The 14,876-nt window shown below is 48.9% G+C and overlaps 1 protein-coding gene across 1 annotated transcript in view; it reads left to right on the forward strand.

Moving 5' to 3' along the window:
* MTMR9 (myotubularin related protein 9) overlaps positions 1-14,876 on the forward strand; it is a 310,732-nt gene that overhangs the window by 57,001 nt on the left and 238,855 nt on the right. Inside the window, exon 2 of the mRNA XM_085610425.1 lies at positions 11,169-11,277. Within this exon, the coding sequence (XP_085466551.1) occupies positions 11,169-11,277 (109 nt within the window). The remainder of the gene's footprint in view (positions 1-11,168; positions 11,278-14,876) is intronic.

Here is a 14,876-nt window from a genome sequence, read left to right on the forward strand (position 1 = left end):
ATCAACAACGAGTTCGCGATCTGGGGACGCTTTCCGTTCCAGATAAAGGTTCGGATGTCACGCTGGTGACACAGGATGTCATCCTGCGGAATCGAGGTAGGCAGAGTCTGAAAGAGATAGAAGACCCGCTGCAATACAGTCATTTTAACTACATTCATGCGCCCCATCCAGGATTCCATCTCTGAAAATTGGCCAAGATGGAGCTGCATAGATGGGGCCAGTTAGCTTGAGATCAGGGGGAGAGTGTAGGGGTGATATTGAGACCCAGGTATTTAATGGCTGTCTGGGACCACTCAAAAGGTGGTAGGCGTTGCAGGGCTGGGAGGTCCTGAGTGGGAATGTTCAAGTTGAGCAGTGAGGACTTGGTCATATTGATCCGAAAGCCCCATACTATCTCATAGGCCTGGAGGCTATTCACAACACCTGGGAGGGAGATATCAAGCTGAGAGAGTGTAAGAAGTAGATTGTCTGCAAAGAGGCCAGTCTTGTGTGGTTGGCCCCCAAAGGAGATACCGTCCGTGTTGCGAATCCTAATGGTGAGAGGTTCCTCTGCCAGGGCAAACAACAAGAGTGATAGAGGGCACCCCTGTTGCATGCCACACAGGATAGTAATCGGTTTTGTGTGCTGCCCATTACCCCGCACTTTGGCCACCGTTGCCACATACGAGGCCATTATCTTGGAGAGCAAACCCAGTTCCAGCTCAAGCTTTACCATCACGGCGCGTAGGAAGGACTAGTCGACCCTGTCAAAGGCCTTCTCTGCGTCCAATGAGAGGAGGCATGTGGGCATGTTGTGGTGGTGCGCCTTTTCCACCGTGTGGGCAATGCAGCGAATGTTGGCTGCACCATGTCTATGGCGGATAAAGCCAACTTGATCTGGTTCAATGAGGCCCGTAAGGTAGAGTTCCAGCCTCTGGGCCAGAATTTTTGTGAAAAGTTTTGCGTTAGTGTTGAGCAGGTCTATAGAAGGTAAGAGGAGCATAAGGCTGGGTCTTTCCCTGCCTTGTGTTAGAGAGTGTTTTCAGCCGAGTCCATTGTAAACTTGAGTCCTGTCTCAAAGGAGAAGGAATTAAAAATCCATACTGGGTGGTCCTGCGGCTCAGGTGAACAGGTCTGATAAAAAGATGCTGGGAGGCCATCAGGCCCTGGAGTTTTACCCAGAGGAAAGGCCCTGACCGCCTCCTGGAGCTTGTCAAGAGTAATCTTCTGCTTGACATGAGTGCAGGGGCTTCCGGTCACAGGCATTGAGGTAGGATTTGATCATTCCCAGGAGTGGCTCTTCATGAGAGTATAACATTTGAGAAATATCGTGTAAAATCTGGAGTTTGTCTCGTTCGGATGTCTCCCATTCCCGTCAGCAGATCACAGTATGGCAATCTGAGTCTTAGCTCGGGCTTGGTGGAACCTATGGGCCAAGAGTCTGCCTACCTGGTCACCTTCCTCGTTGTAGCGTTGGTTCAACACCAGGAGTGCTCGTTCAGCCCTTCCCGTCCGATATTACAAAGTTGGCCATGCAGCAATGCGAGCAGTCATTTAGTACGGCTTGAGGGTTTAGCATTGTCCAGTTGCTCTGATTGCTTGATTTCGGTCATGAGGCCAGATTCCACTAGCCTGGGCTCCCGCCCTCGAGCAATTGCAATAGATGTGATCGTGCCTCGGATAGTAGCTTTAAAGCTATCCCAGGGAGTATGTAGAGGGGTTTCAGGGAGGGCATTAAGGAAGAAGTATTCAGTGATGCCTTTCCGGATGTCAGACACATCTACTGGGTCCTGCAGGAGATACGGTGGCAAGCACCAGGGTGCTAGGGTCTGTGAGGGATGGATACAACCCTCCCATGATAGCTGTAAGATTGCATTGTCCGAGATAGAGATGTCCGATAGCTCTATGGTGTCTAGACGGTGAAGAAGAGTGTGTAATAAGGGCATAGTCGATGCGGGAGTAGGAGGTGTGTACCAGTGAGTAGAAGGAGTAGTCCCGCGAGTCTGGGTCTTTTTAGCCCCATGCATCGACTTGGCCCAGGTTTTCAATATCTTGCTTAAGATGCAATGACATGGTCCCTATGTGCTCGAATGTGGTTCCGCTACGGTCAAGGTTGGGGTCCCATACCAGATCAAAATCCCCACATACTAAAATGTCACCATCCACCCTGTCTAGTTGTTCTTGCAAGATACATCTGAGGTATGTGTCCTGTGAGGTGTGAGGTGCATAAATATGAAGATTTGTAAGCTTCCGCTTACCACTAAGGAGATGAAGTGTGAGGTAGCTTACCTTCCTGCCTCGGACCGCCCTAGTGACTGAAGTGTAAAAGCCTGCCTTACAAAGGATGCCCACTTCGAGTGTCTTCGTATTCGTGCACACCCAATGACGCCTGGGGTTTGTGTGCACCATGCGGTGGCAGTCAGTCCTCATCAGGTGGGTCTCCTGCAGAAGGATAACATCAGGGTCATATTGCAGTGTTCATCGCCAGATTTGCTTCCGCTTATTTGGAGAGTTTAGGCCCTGCACATTCAGAGATATCAATAAAATGCCTCCGGCCATTGACATGAGGCCAATGATGCATGTAGGGTGCTCTACAGCAGGACGGGAAGTAGCTCTAAGGGGTGCGCTGCGCCTATGAGTGAGGGGAATTAGACGCCACCCAATTCGCCCACAGAGGAGAGCGACCCAGAAAGAGCCCATACTAAGCGCCCAGCGTTGAGAATCCATTGTGAATGGCAGTGTAGGGGGAAGCAACAACGCATGAACCTGCGTCCCCTGCCTCTCCTGATATTGGGCAGGACCCTTGCCAATCTTGGCAGAGCTCGTCGGCAGCATAAGTCGACTTGGAAAGAAAAAAATTGCAACCAATAATAACTACGGACCAACAGAGCCCAACAGTCCCTTCCACACATCGCAGAGGACGGCACAAAGTGCTCTGGACCCGCTAGAGGAGTCACCCTCCTGGACATCAGAGGGGTAGCGGATACTCGTGTGGTGCGTGGATAGAGTCTCTCTCCGAGGCCCCACTGCCCAGCGCCGCCAGAAGAATGCCAGTGAGTACACAGGACAGAATCAAAAGAGGCATCTGTGGAGAGGGGTGTTTTTGTTCAAATTGAGCCTGCAGTAGAGCGTGTGGGTGAGGTTGCCCTCAAGGCTACAGAGGTGATGCATTGATGCCTCTGCCTGTTTGTCGTGGCGTTGTGGTTTAACTGTGGTCATACCCGGTCAGAGATCGCTTAGGGGTGGGTTTGGGGGATCAGTACAGTTACCAGTGGCCTCAAGAAGTCCCACTAGGTGCTTCACCTCTGTAAATGATCTCAGTGAGCGGCATTGGCCCTCCCACATGAATAAGAGGACGTAGGAGTGGCCCCACTGGTAGCGAATCCCCAGGTCACGGAGCTTGTCAGTAACCAGTTTTAATTCTCTTCGCTTCTGCAGCGTAATAGGGGACAGATCCTGGTACAGTTGTTCGGTATGGCCCTGGAACTCCTGTTCAGTTTTGCCTCTGGCGGCTTGTAATATCTCATGTTTCTCTGTTAAGAAGTGTACTCTGGTCAAGATATCCAGCGTCGTGTCTTTGCACCTGGAAGCTAGGCCACCCGATGCGCCAAGAGTCGGAGGAGAGACGGTGTCGTCTCCTCAAATCTCCTGGAGGAGGTCTGCAGTAAATTACATGATATCATTGCCCATCGCTCCCCTAGGCACTACCCGTATGCGGATGTTAGGCGGCTTCTGTTTTCCAAATCCTCCTACTTGGATTGCATCTCGATGTTTTGCTCTTCCAAAGCCGCTACCTTCCGCCATACCATCTCCTGATCTTCTGACCGTGCGTCCACGGTACGTTCAAGATCGTCCATTACCCTATGTAGGAGACTTCTTTCTGGAGGTCCCGGAGGCATGATTTAAACTCTTCCTTGAGGGGGCTAATGTCAGAGCGAATCTCTTGCAGGAAGCGATCTATGTAACCTTGCGTGACCGGGGCCGAGGATGTGGGCCCTGTGTCTGGGATCTGAGGGGGGTGTAGCACTTCTGCTTCAGCAGGCTCAGCCTTGGTCCAGAAAGACTTGACTGGGTTGTCTTTTGCAGCTTTGGAGCGTGGCATAGCAGCACTCTTTGCCAGGCCCAGATCAAGACAGCGGGATTGTCGGATGCTTGTCAACAGATGAAATGTAGTGTGATCAGTAGGTTGGGGCAGGTGTGTGACCACCGTTGTGATAGGGCTGTATCAGGCTAGAGAGGCGGAGACCTGGTTGCCAGGTCCCAGGGAGGGTATAGAACGCTCTTCCTAGCCCCCAGTGTGTCAAGGGAGGGGTGGGGGGGCGGTGTCTCACCAGCCATCTCACTCTCCTAAATCAGTGGCAGAGCAGTGTTCTCAGGTGATTGGTGCAGTCCAGCCCAAAGCGTTCAGGGAGGTAGTCGCAAGTGGAGCAGGGGATTGTACATGGGAGGCCAATAGGGATAGTCCCAGAAACAGCATAGGGAGGTTCTATGTAGAGAGTCAGGCCCTCAGGAGTCCAGGCCGCTGCGGTGTGAGGAGGCGGCCCGAGATATCCACACTGGCCCCCCCAGGACACATCCAGGAGGCCTGTGCCCATTCTTCTTAGAGGTGTCAATGTGATTTCAGTTGCGAGGCGTCTGGCTCCACACATCAGCCAGTCACAGGCTGCAGGACCAGAGCACAGTCCAGGCTCACCCACAGTTGGAGAGCTGACAGTAGGCCCAGCTCCCACCCACAGGCGGATTAGGCGGTCTGGGGAAGCTGCTAAGATTACGGGCGAGTCATGCAGGCACATGCTCGCTCCTCACCTCTTCTTCCGTTTTCTGTCGTTGCAATGCAGGACTGGCCAGACCCCACAACCGTTCTGCCTTCCGGACTCCTCATGCCGGGTCAGGTGCATCAATAGAGCTCTCCACGGGTCCAGGAGAGATGCGAGCAACCACCCACTGCAGTCGCTGGCAATAGAGCCCGCTGCCTGGGCCCTACCCCCCTAATGCGCAGGTACCTTCAGAGCTTCTCTGGGGGCTCCCAGCAGCGACGGGCCACAGAAGCCCAGGGGTAGCACAGCTACCCAACTCATGGCTCCAGGCCTCAGCGCTGCTCCTCCGCTGCACTCTGTGTTCTTCAGCTGCACCCCGGGGGTTCAGCTCCATCAGCTGGCAAGAAAGTGGCAGACCCCAATGTACAGTTCAGGGGCAGGCTGCCGGGGAAACCGTCAGCAACCACCACTCACCAGATTCTTCATAGGCCTCTAGGCAAGATGGCGACAGAGGCGACCGGCAGACATGCCAAACCACTGGGGGGGGTACAGCGTCCTCCGCTGTGTGATCGGCTCCTTCACGGTAAGGCCAGGAGAATATACACCGTCTCACAGCTTTCCCATGCCCTTTAGGGTGCCCTGGTGTGGTAGATGGCGGCGGCCTCCGCTGTGTGATCGGCTCCTTCACGGTAAGGCCAGAAGAATATACACCGTCTCACAGCTTTATCATGCCTTTTAGGGTGCCCTGGTGCTGTAGATGGCGCTGGATGGGCCCTTGGGATATGGAGAGCAGGCGAGAGACATCCTTTTCTATTCCCCCTTAGGCTACGCCGGAGGCATGTTTTTAACATACTGTGAATGATATTTATGACACTTTCTGTCATAGTATTTTCTTCGGATTGAAGCTTGCTCGAAGCCGATATTCAGTTTTGTAAAAAGAAACTAGCCCTAGCGGCCAAAGACATGAAAGTCTTGTGGAACATCGTAGCCACATGTAGCAGTAATGGAAAAGAGGCTTTAGAGCCAAACCTAGCGGCTGATAGTTGGAAAGAGCATTTCCAGGCCCTCTTTGCTCCATTGGAGGCTGAGGCCAGTACACAGACCTTAGCAACCCAACCATTACCGAACTCCAATGTAGAGACCCCTGAGTTAACATTGGCAGAAGTTACTAGAGCTGTAAGAAGAATAGCTACTGGCAAAGCCCCAGGATTGGATAAGATACCAGGATCTTTTCCGTGCTGAGCCTAACATCTGGGGTCCCTATCTATGGGTGTTTTTCAATGCTATTTTACAAGGGATGGCACTACCCGCAACCTGGGCTGGAGCTGAGATTCTTGCATTATACAAAAAAGGTCCCCCTTACTACCCATCAACTACAGGCCGATCAGTTTAATCGATGTATCGTAAAACGTTTTTGCCTGGATCCTACTGGATCATCTACAGACCTGGTTGGTGGAACACAAGGTTATGAGCCCCTTAAAAGCTGGCTTCAGGGGAAAAAACATCCAATATCGACCACATTTTTAGGCTCCAACTCCTTTACTGGAAATCAGTGTGTTTGGAAGGTGGTAGTCTTTATTTGGTCTTTGTGGATCTCAAAAGTGCCTTTGATCTAGTCCCTAGAGACGCATGCTGGGTGGTATTGAGTGACCTTGGAATCCCCCACTATCTCTTTAACATGGTCAGAAGACTGCATGATGGCAATTATGCCCAAATTGGGTATGGGAAGCATGGGGCACTCACTCCACCTGTTCCAATTAACAGAGGAGTTAGACAGAGTTGTGTGCTCGCCCCTACCCTGTACTGCATTTACATCAACGGACTGGTAGGTGCGCTGAGCGGACTGAAGGACATAGATGCCCCCAAGCTAGCACACAAGTTAATCCCAGCAATGATGTTTGCATATGGCACCCTCCTGATTTCTAAATCTCCGATGGGCATCCAGAGAATCCTTGACTGGTTCTGTGAGGTTTGTAGACTTAGGGGGCTAGAGATCAATATACAAAAGATAAAATACATGGTCTTCAACCCCGCCTGCTCAACCCGCCCCAGCCCGCACATGAATGGTATCCAACTGGAGTGGGTATCTGTTTTTGATTACTTAGGTCTTACCCTAACAGAAAAAATGGACTGGGGGCCACAAATGGATAAGTCAAGCCTCAAGTTGGCCCGGGCAGCTGGCGGGCTTGCCAAGCTATACAGAAACTCTTTTTATAAGCCTGTAGGACCGGTCATTGAGCTCTATAAAACCCAATTAAGGAGTGCTTCCTTGTACAGGACCGAACTCTTGGGGCATCGTCTTCCTAAGTCCATTATCAAAACTGAGAACAGTTTCCTCCGACAGCTGTCCGGTCTACCGGTGAGCTCCCCTCTAGTTCCACTGCGATTGGATCTTGGGGTGAGACCCATTGCAGAGCAAATTGGTTGTAGACCCCTACTATTTTGGCGGCATTTATGCGTTACCCCTGAACTGGCCGAATATAAGTCTGAGCTAACTACTGGGACTTCCCGGTTTAGGTAAACTCGCTTGGTTTGTACACATCAAGGAAGGTCTCCATATCATAGGTAGAGACACCCTATGGAACAATCCGGAGTTGGCTTGTGCGGCAATCTCGCGCAATCAACTAGTTGGCAGCGACGGGGGGAAACTCGCCCAACTCCATGAAAACTCTACCACTGGTTCCCGTACAGCAAATTTTTTGGCAATCAAGGGTACGTACAATCTGGAGCCATGCTTAGATGGAATACAACCGTCCCTAGCTAAGAAACTGTACGTACAATTCAGGCATGGCTCTCTCTCTCGGCGTGTATTTACTAACAAATGGTCCGGCAGTTCTGCCCTGGGGTGCCCAGTGTCCAGTAGGGGAGAGGAGTCCGAACTTCATGTATTTTTCTTCTGTCCTGGATATCAAAAAATCAGACATGGATGGTTGGTACAACTGTGCAGGAACCTAGGTACACGACGCTGTGAAGAAGCATTAGGCTCCTAAAATGCAACACTCAAATGCCAATTGTGTATCTTGTTTTTTAAGTTCTATGTGGTGGGCGCGAAAGTTTTTTTTTTAGGAATCAGTAATGGATTTAATACTGATTGATTTTTAACTGTTACTGCTGTAATCTTATCTTGGTTTTAGCTTTTTAATCTGTTTTTTACATTCTGTATGTGTTTGTGAATGTTCTTTTATGGTCCACGGACCGAAATAAAGAAAGATTGGATTGGATTGGTTATTGTTGCGGCAGCACCCAACATATTGCCACATCCATTACATTTTCCTGCTTTGAATGTGAAATGCTTTACATACAAAAGAATAGGCCGTTGTTCACTAATATGTAAATTAAAGGATACAAACTTAAAAGTTGTAAATGCTGTATGTGGGAAAGGCGAAGAAACAAGTGATGAAGTTCTGGTGGTTTGTGTCCAGTATAAACTATGCTGTGTACGTAGCTGAGCCTCATAGTCCCCTTAAATGCAGGATGCGAGTCATGAATATTTCTATGAATGTATGGATGGAGTCATGTACTGCCTACACTATTATTGACAACACACATTTAAGAAAGCTATCTAATGTAGTCCTAGATAGTGTGGGGGTGAATTCACTGAGTTATTTTGTGGTAAATGTGCTCATGATTGGATGTTTTACAACTGAATTTAAACAACGGAGGACACAAGGAACAATATATGTTATTCATGGTGAGGATATTTTGGGATGGAGAGATCAGAAAAGGTTGTCCAGACCCTAACCATCTTGAGCAAGTTCTGCTTACTGTTACTAATAAAATTGAGGGAAATGTGTGGGGAAAGGAATTTCAGATTGTTTCTCTAACAGTGTTTAGGGTGTTTGTATGGTTTCTGTTACACAATCGTTGTAAAGGCGTAAGTGACATCTACTGTGCCGAGATAAGAAATATGCCATTGGCCATGAGGAGAGCACTTGGAGTTAAACTGAACTGATTGAATGATTGTGGTGCTATAGAACCAGCCAGTAGAGTGGATCAGTCATATTGTTCGGGCACTCAAGGCTGAAGGGACAGCTCACATGCATGTCAATCTTCGAGCCCATAACCAAGCCATATAGGTGGATCAACACCCTCTAACCAACATAAATGAGTTGTTTGAAGCTATGAGTGGAAGGAGTGTGTTCACAGCATTGGACTGATCTAGTGTGTACCTTCCAAATGACTCCCACAGTTCCGTCATCACATCATTTATCACTCTGGAAGGAATGTTCATTATCAAGAGGATGCCATTTGGCCTGCTACATTTGTCTTTCAGAGGTCTACTCAAAAATTGCTGGCAAGATCATAAATTCTCTGGTGTCGTGCTCCAGGATGAGCGTGATAAGGTGTTAAGAGATGCATTGACGGTGTTGATTAATACAGGCTTGATAATGGGAATTGCAAAGTGTCAGTTTGCCAGAAGTGAAGTGGATTTCCCAGGGCATACTTTTTCAGGTATTGGTATTAGGCCACAATTGAAGTCAATGAGGCACTTTAACAGTAGTCAAAGAATAAGAAGCAGTTGAGCTAATTTCTGGGCATGGTAGAATATAATGCCAAATTTGTTGATCAGTTATCCAAAAAGATGAAGATATTGAAAGGGTTGCTGAAGAAGGATGCTAAATTTGTGATGACCCATGCTTGTGATGAAGTATGTGAGCATATAAAATGTTACATTGCAAATTCTGTAATGCTGAATTTGTTTGATGTGAATGCTCATGCCATCATTGTCCGAGATGTCAGTGCTTATGGTATAAGTTACCTTTTTAATACAAAAAAGGTATGGTGTTGAGCGGGTTGTGACCTTTGCTTTGATCACATTCAAGGATGCTAAGAGTATATACAGTGTGATTGAGAAGGGGGCTTTGGCATGCTGGTGGGCCAAATATTTTAAGATGTATGTTTGAGCACCACCTCTGAGCTTAGAAACGATCACAAATCATGAATTACTAATTTCTCCATGACGGGTGGAGGCAGGGCCATGCCTTGGTTGGCTAAATATGCATATTATTTGCAAACATTTTATTTTTCTCTGAAAACCGTCTGTCAGTAAAAACATAAATGCTGATTGCTTGTCCCGTTTACCTCTGACTGAGGACGAAGTCTTTGATGCTGTGATAGGTGAGCCAGATAGTTGGTTGGGATGGTGTGTTAATATTGCCATGGTGCAATTAGTGAGGATGAGTGGAGGAATGATGTTGTTTAGGATGTGATGTGGAAGAAAATGTCAGGTTCTGTGGCTCCCCCATGATTAAGAGGTATGACAAGAATTTCCTTTCTTGTACCATGAGGGATAAAATCCATAAGTAGCTGGAGATACCTTTGGTGTCTAGCACATTTCTCCAGAGAGCATGGCAAAAAGCGGGTCTAGGAATCTGCACACTTTTCATAGACCAAGGTGTGAGTGGCAAGTACCCCTTAGTACTACCTGACTACTTCTCGAAGTGACCACTGGCCAAGTTTATGAGTACAATTAATTAGGAGAATTTTAAAGAATTTCTTAGTAGCTTTTTTTGCGAGAGGTGGTTGCCCAAAAGAAGTAGTGACGAATATTGGTATGCAGTTTATTTCATGTTGGTTGGAGAGATTGTTGTTGATAAATGGCACCAGGTGCCATCAAACCACAGTGCATCACTGGGTGGTTGAATGGTTCCGCTGGGTGCTTGATGAAAGTATTCAATTCATTGTGACGAGTGAGTCCAATCGGAGGGGGGAAATCAGCAAAATGTTGTGGAGTTATAGGACAGCATCTTACAATGTCATAGGAGTGTCACCTTTTCTTATGTTTAGAGAAAGAATTCCCTTTTCAAATTCAATTCCCTTTTCAAATCCATTCCTCATAAGGTGAAGGATAAATTCAATTTGTAGGAAGTAAAAGAAACAGTGCCAGTTCACCAACAAAAATATTGTGCTAGGCATAAGGCTAAGTAAGGTTGAATGTTAACCTTGTAAATTTGAAACGGTTGACTAGGTGAGAAGTAAGTTGGGCAGGGTCATTAGAAAGGAGGAACTAAAGTCATCACAACATATGTCTGTCTTTAGAGGAAGGGGGACATTGTGGATTTGGTGAGTGGTAATGCTTAGAATACTTAAAATGTAACTGTCCGGCTTTTGAGAGTTGAATGTGTAAGGAAAAATAGCTGTTTCTTAGGCAGCCCATCGTCAATATTTGTGCTATATTGTGTTTGTGCTACATATTGTTTAAAATTCTGTGTTCTTATTGTTGTTTTAATTATCTATTGGAGAAGGGGGGATATGTTGTGGAATGCTTTGTGGATTGCACCCAACATGCCTATGGGTGGAATGGTATGGCGGTAGTGTTGAGGGTGGAAGTTGCGGTGGGCTTGGAAAAGTGATGGGTGTGATTTCTGCTTCTAAAATAAACCTGTTCAAATAAGTGTGCAGTTTTAATGTTAAGCACATCATTCTTTGCAGATTTGTTGGCTCACTGGGCAGTATAATTGTAAAATGCAAAGACCTACGCATCATCCAATTGGACATACCTGGGATGGAGGAGTGCTTGAACATCGCAAGCTCCATCGAGGTAAGAACATGCCAGTTCTTCTAAAATCAGGGTTGCATGCGGAACGTTAAGTGAATATTGAGATACCACAAAGGGGATTCAACAACCGTTATTGATTATAGCTTCTGAAATCATATAGGTCTGGCTGAAAGGGTCTCGGAATGGAGGAGTGGTGCATGCTATTCTCCAGAAAGAAACTGCACACCTCTATGGCATGCCTGCTTATCTCAAGGAAGAAACTGCACACCTCTGTGGCATTTATACATGCCTTAATGTTGTAATCATTATGTTACTCATTTCTGTAAAGTAAGGATTCGATTTGAATGGGATGTGAGCGCTAGACTTGTGTTTTGTTTATTGTGGCAATACAAAAGTCTAGACTACATTCCTTAAGTAGTTAGATTTGCCAAGGCCTGACCTACCACCCATGGTTGTGCCTTGGAATTTTACTAGAAGGTACACAAGAGCATAGGGTAGGATCTCATGATGAGCTCCTTGGTCAAACAGGTGTGGTGGTTAATACTGTACACATTTGAAAAGTGCAGCTAGTATTGGTCTTTTGCTACATAGGATATATGGTATGATCTTTGAAGGCTTCTCAGTAGTTAAGGGACTTGAATACTCTATGCTTTCCATGCATTGCTTCTTCTAGACAGGGAACCAAGATATATGTTGTTAGCCAATTGCAATTGCGAGGAAACCGGGAATGTGGTGCCATAGTCCTAAAGGTTTTTACAGCTACCACATACATAGTAGCGATTAACATTAGATAATTGGCAGCAATCTCTCTTTTGATTGGTTAGAATTTCAGATGGTTCTGTGACATCCATAGGCTGATGGAATTTAGACAGGATGGAAATTTGGCATTTGTTGTTATTGATTTACTAACTTGAGTATTAGCTCTGCATTTCCCTTTAATAATAGCAAGTGAAGCCGAAGGAGCCAATGGATGGCAGTAGTTTGATTGACAATGGTGGCCCCAGCCACATGTTGAAGAGCATTTGGTGTAATGTAAAGACCATGGAGATACCTGTAGTCATGGGGGGGCGTGGCCTGCAGCCGATTGGAACGAACGCGAGCTGAGGAGCTCCGACCGCCTCTCCCCCATAACTAATCATCCTGGCCCCCCAAACACGCCTGGGGGGGGCTGATTCCTGAACCGGAAGGCACCCGGTACTGTAAGCAACGAGCAGGGAGTCCCGCAACGTCTGGAACGACGTTGTAGGTGCCGAAGCAGAGGCGAGTAGATTCCGCGCAGAACCCAGCAAGATGGTGCCCATGTCGCGAACGGCACTATAAGGCCACCCCGGCTTGCAGACGACAGGGTTGAGCCCAGCTGCGGCGGTTGTACAGACCTCCAAGGGACTCTGAGCCTATACACTGCGACAAGGACACCAGCGCAGGAATTGCAGGGCTGCAGCGAGGAATGTGGGGCACAGCGGGAGCATCCGCAAAATGGCGCCCGACTCGCAAAAGCTGTGAAATGGCACCCACAATGCTGAAGTGCACTTGACCCCCCAAAGGGACCCAAAGACCAGTGAGTAGCAGAGCATGCCTGGGGAGGGAGACGGGGGGGGGGGGGGGGGGGCGGAGGCGTGTGGAGCATACCTGTGCTGTCTGACTAGTCTCGCCAGTCCGCTGCTGTGGGGGCTGCAAGCCTCGGGGGAGAGCACTCGAGAGCGGATCTGCACGACGGAGGACTCTGCACCGCTGAAACACACACACCCGTTGGGGGAGAGCCATTACCTGCCAGAACAGCCCGTACTGTTTACAGAGAGTGCCTTGGATGCTGAGCAGTCTTTGCAGGGACTCTGACTGGGAAATGATGACCCACACATCACGCGGACTCTTCTCCAGAGTGATGGCCTGCCTGCAGTGGGTCCTAGCGCTCGGCGGAAAGTGCAACAAAAGGACCTTGCGGCAAAGCGATTCGCTCCCCGCACGGGCCCCCTGCAAGGCTTGTACTGTGAGACTGTTGGGGATATTGCAACTCGCTGGAGACCGGCATTCCCTCACTGGGTCCCTCTGAAACTCACTCTGGACCTCAAGCGCATACTTATAAGGGTCCGCGGTGTTAGATCCTGCCGGGGCCCTACCTGCTGTTGACCGTGGGCGCTGGTAATACCCCTAATAATTGCGGGCGCCCGGAGGCACTGGTGAACATTGTGGGCGACGGCCCCCCATCCTTAAACGGCAGGTCTGGTGCTGAGGGTGACAACGGAACGCGTTTCTCCCAGTAGGGGTGCAGAAATACAGTGATATAGGAGGACGCTTTCTGAGGCCCGGTTGTAGTGAGCAGACGGGTACACCCAGCGGGGCCCTGGGAGCAGGAGGCTTGTTGGAGCTGTATTACCACACAGAGACCGCCTTACGAGGCCCACCCCAGCACAGCAACGTGCGCAGATAGCGACAAGGCAACGTAACCGAACAGCAGCTTCATTGCGATGGGGGAGAACTCAGAAGAAGCGTGGGTTCGCTGTCCTCCGTGTGGACGCTCCCATTCTCCAGTCAGATGACGACGATGAAGTACTTGAGGCAGGTAGAGATCTGACCCCCCCCCCCCGGGCACCCACATTGTCCGACATAATGCAGGCGATCACTGCCTCCAGAGAGGTGCTGGAGGGGAAAATTTATGCTACTAAAAGATGAACATCGTAAACTCAAAGACAGCATCCACCAATGAAAAAGAACTGGGAGGCCTTCCGGAGACAGTTCTTGGGCTACGTCGATCCCTCACGAAGCTGGAGGCTAAAGTAAAAGTACTAGAAATGAGGGCTGAGTATAGTAAGGGAGGATTACACAGGAACAATATCCGCGTTATTGGGGTTCCAGAAAAAAGGAAGGGACATGCATGGTGCGTCTCTTGGATGACTGGATCCGAACTGAGGTGGCTCCAGTGGGGCTATCGCCCTTCTATGCCCTGGAACGAGCACACAAAGTTCCAGCTAAGCCACCAAAACCAGGGGCTCCTCCCTGGCTAATTGTGGCTCACCTGTTGCACTTTCAGGACCGGGATCACATATTGCAAAGTGCCCGCCTAAAACAGGATCTCCGCAGTGACAATAGTAACTTTATGAACTTCCCAGAGTTTACGAGGGAAGTTCAGCGGAGCAGAGCATCCTTCACAACGGTCAAGGCTAAATTGCGTCAATTACACTTGCCCTACGCAATGCTAGTCTCCAGGTGGCGGACCCAGCGGGAACTCATTTCTTCCTCACACCACAAGAGGCTTGAAGCACGTGGGTCGGTGGTCCAGCGTGCCTCTGCCCCGAATTCTCCGCAACCAAGCCTTCGCCACCCATAAACCGGGATCCAAGACCCCTTCGCCCAGAGATCTCTGCCTTGAACGTCGCAAAGCACTACAGGCGGTGGCAACACATAGTCAAAACAGTCCCAGCCCATTTTCAAGCGGGAGTGGACGCCGCACTGGCAGATCGGAAACCTCACCAGTTACACCCCAATCTGCGGATGATCTTATGTGAAGGCCGTACTGAGACTCCAGGTGTAGTAGATCTCATGGGTCTGTTGGCCATAGGTCCTTGGCGGACTCACCACTGACTCAAAGTTTCCCCCCTTTAAACTATGAATAATGTGCAGCAGCTCGGGGGAGTAGTGGCTAT

Source organism: Triturus cristatus, chromosome 6 (genome assembly GCF_964204655.1).
Source record: "Triturus cristatus chromosome 6, aTriCri1.1, whole genome shotgun sequence".
Taxonomy (NCBI): domain Eukaryota; kingdom Metazoa; phylum Chordata; class Amphibia; order Caudata; family Salamandridae; genus Triturus; species Triturus cristatus.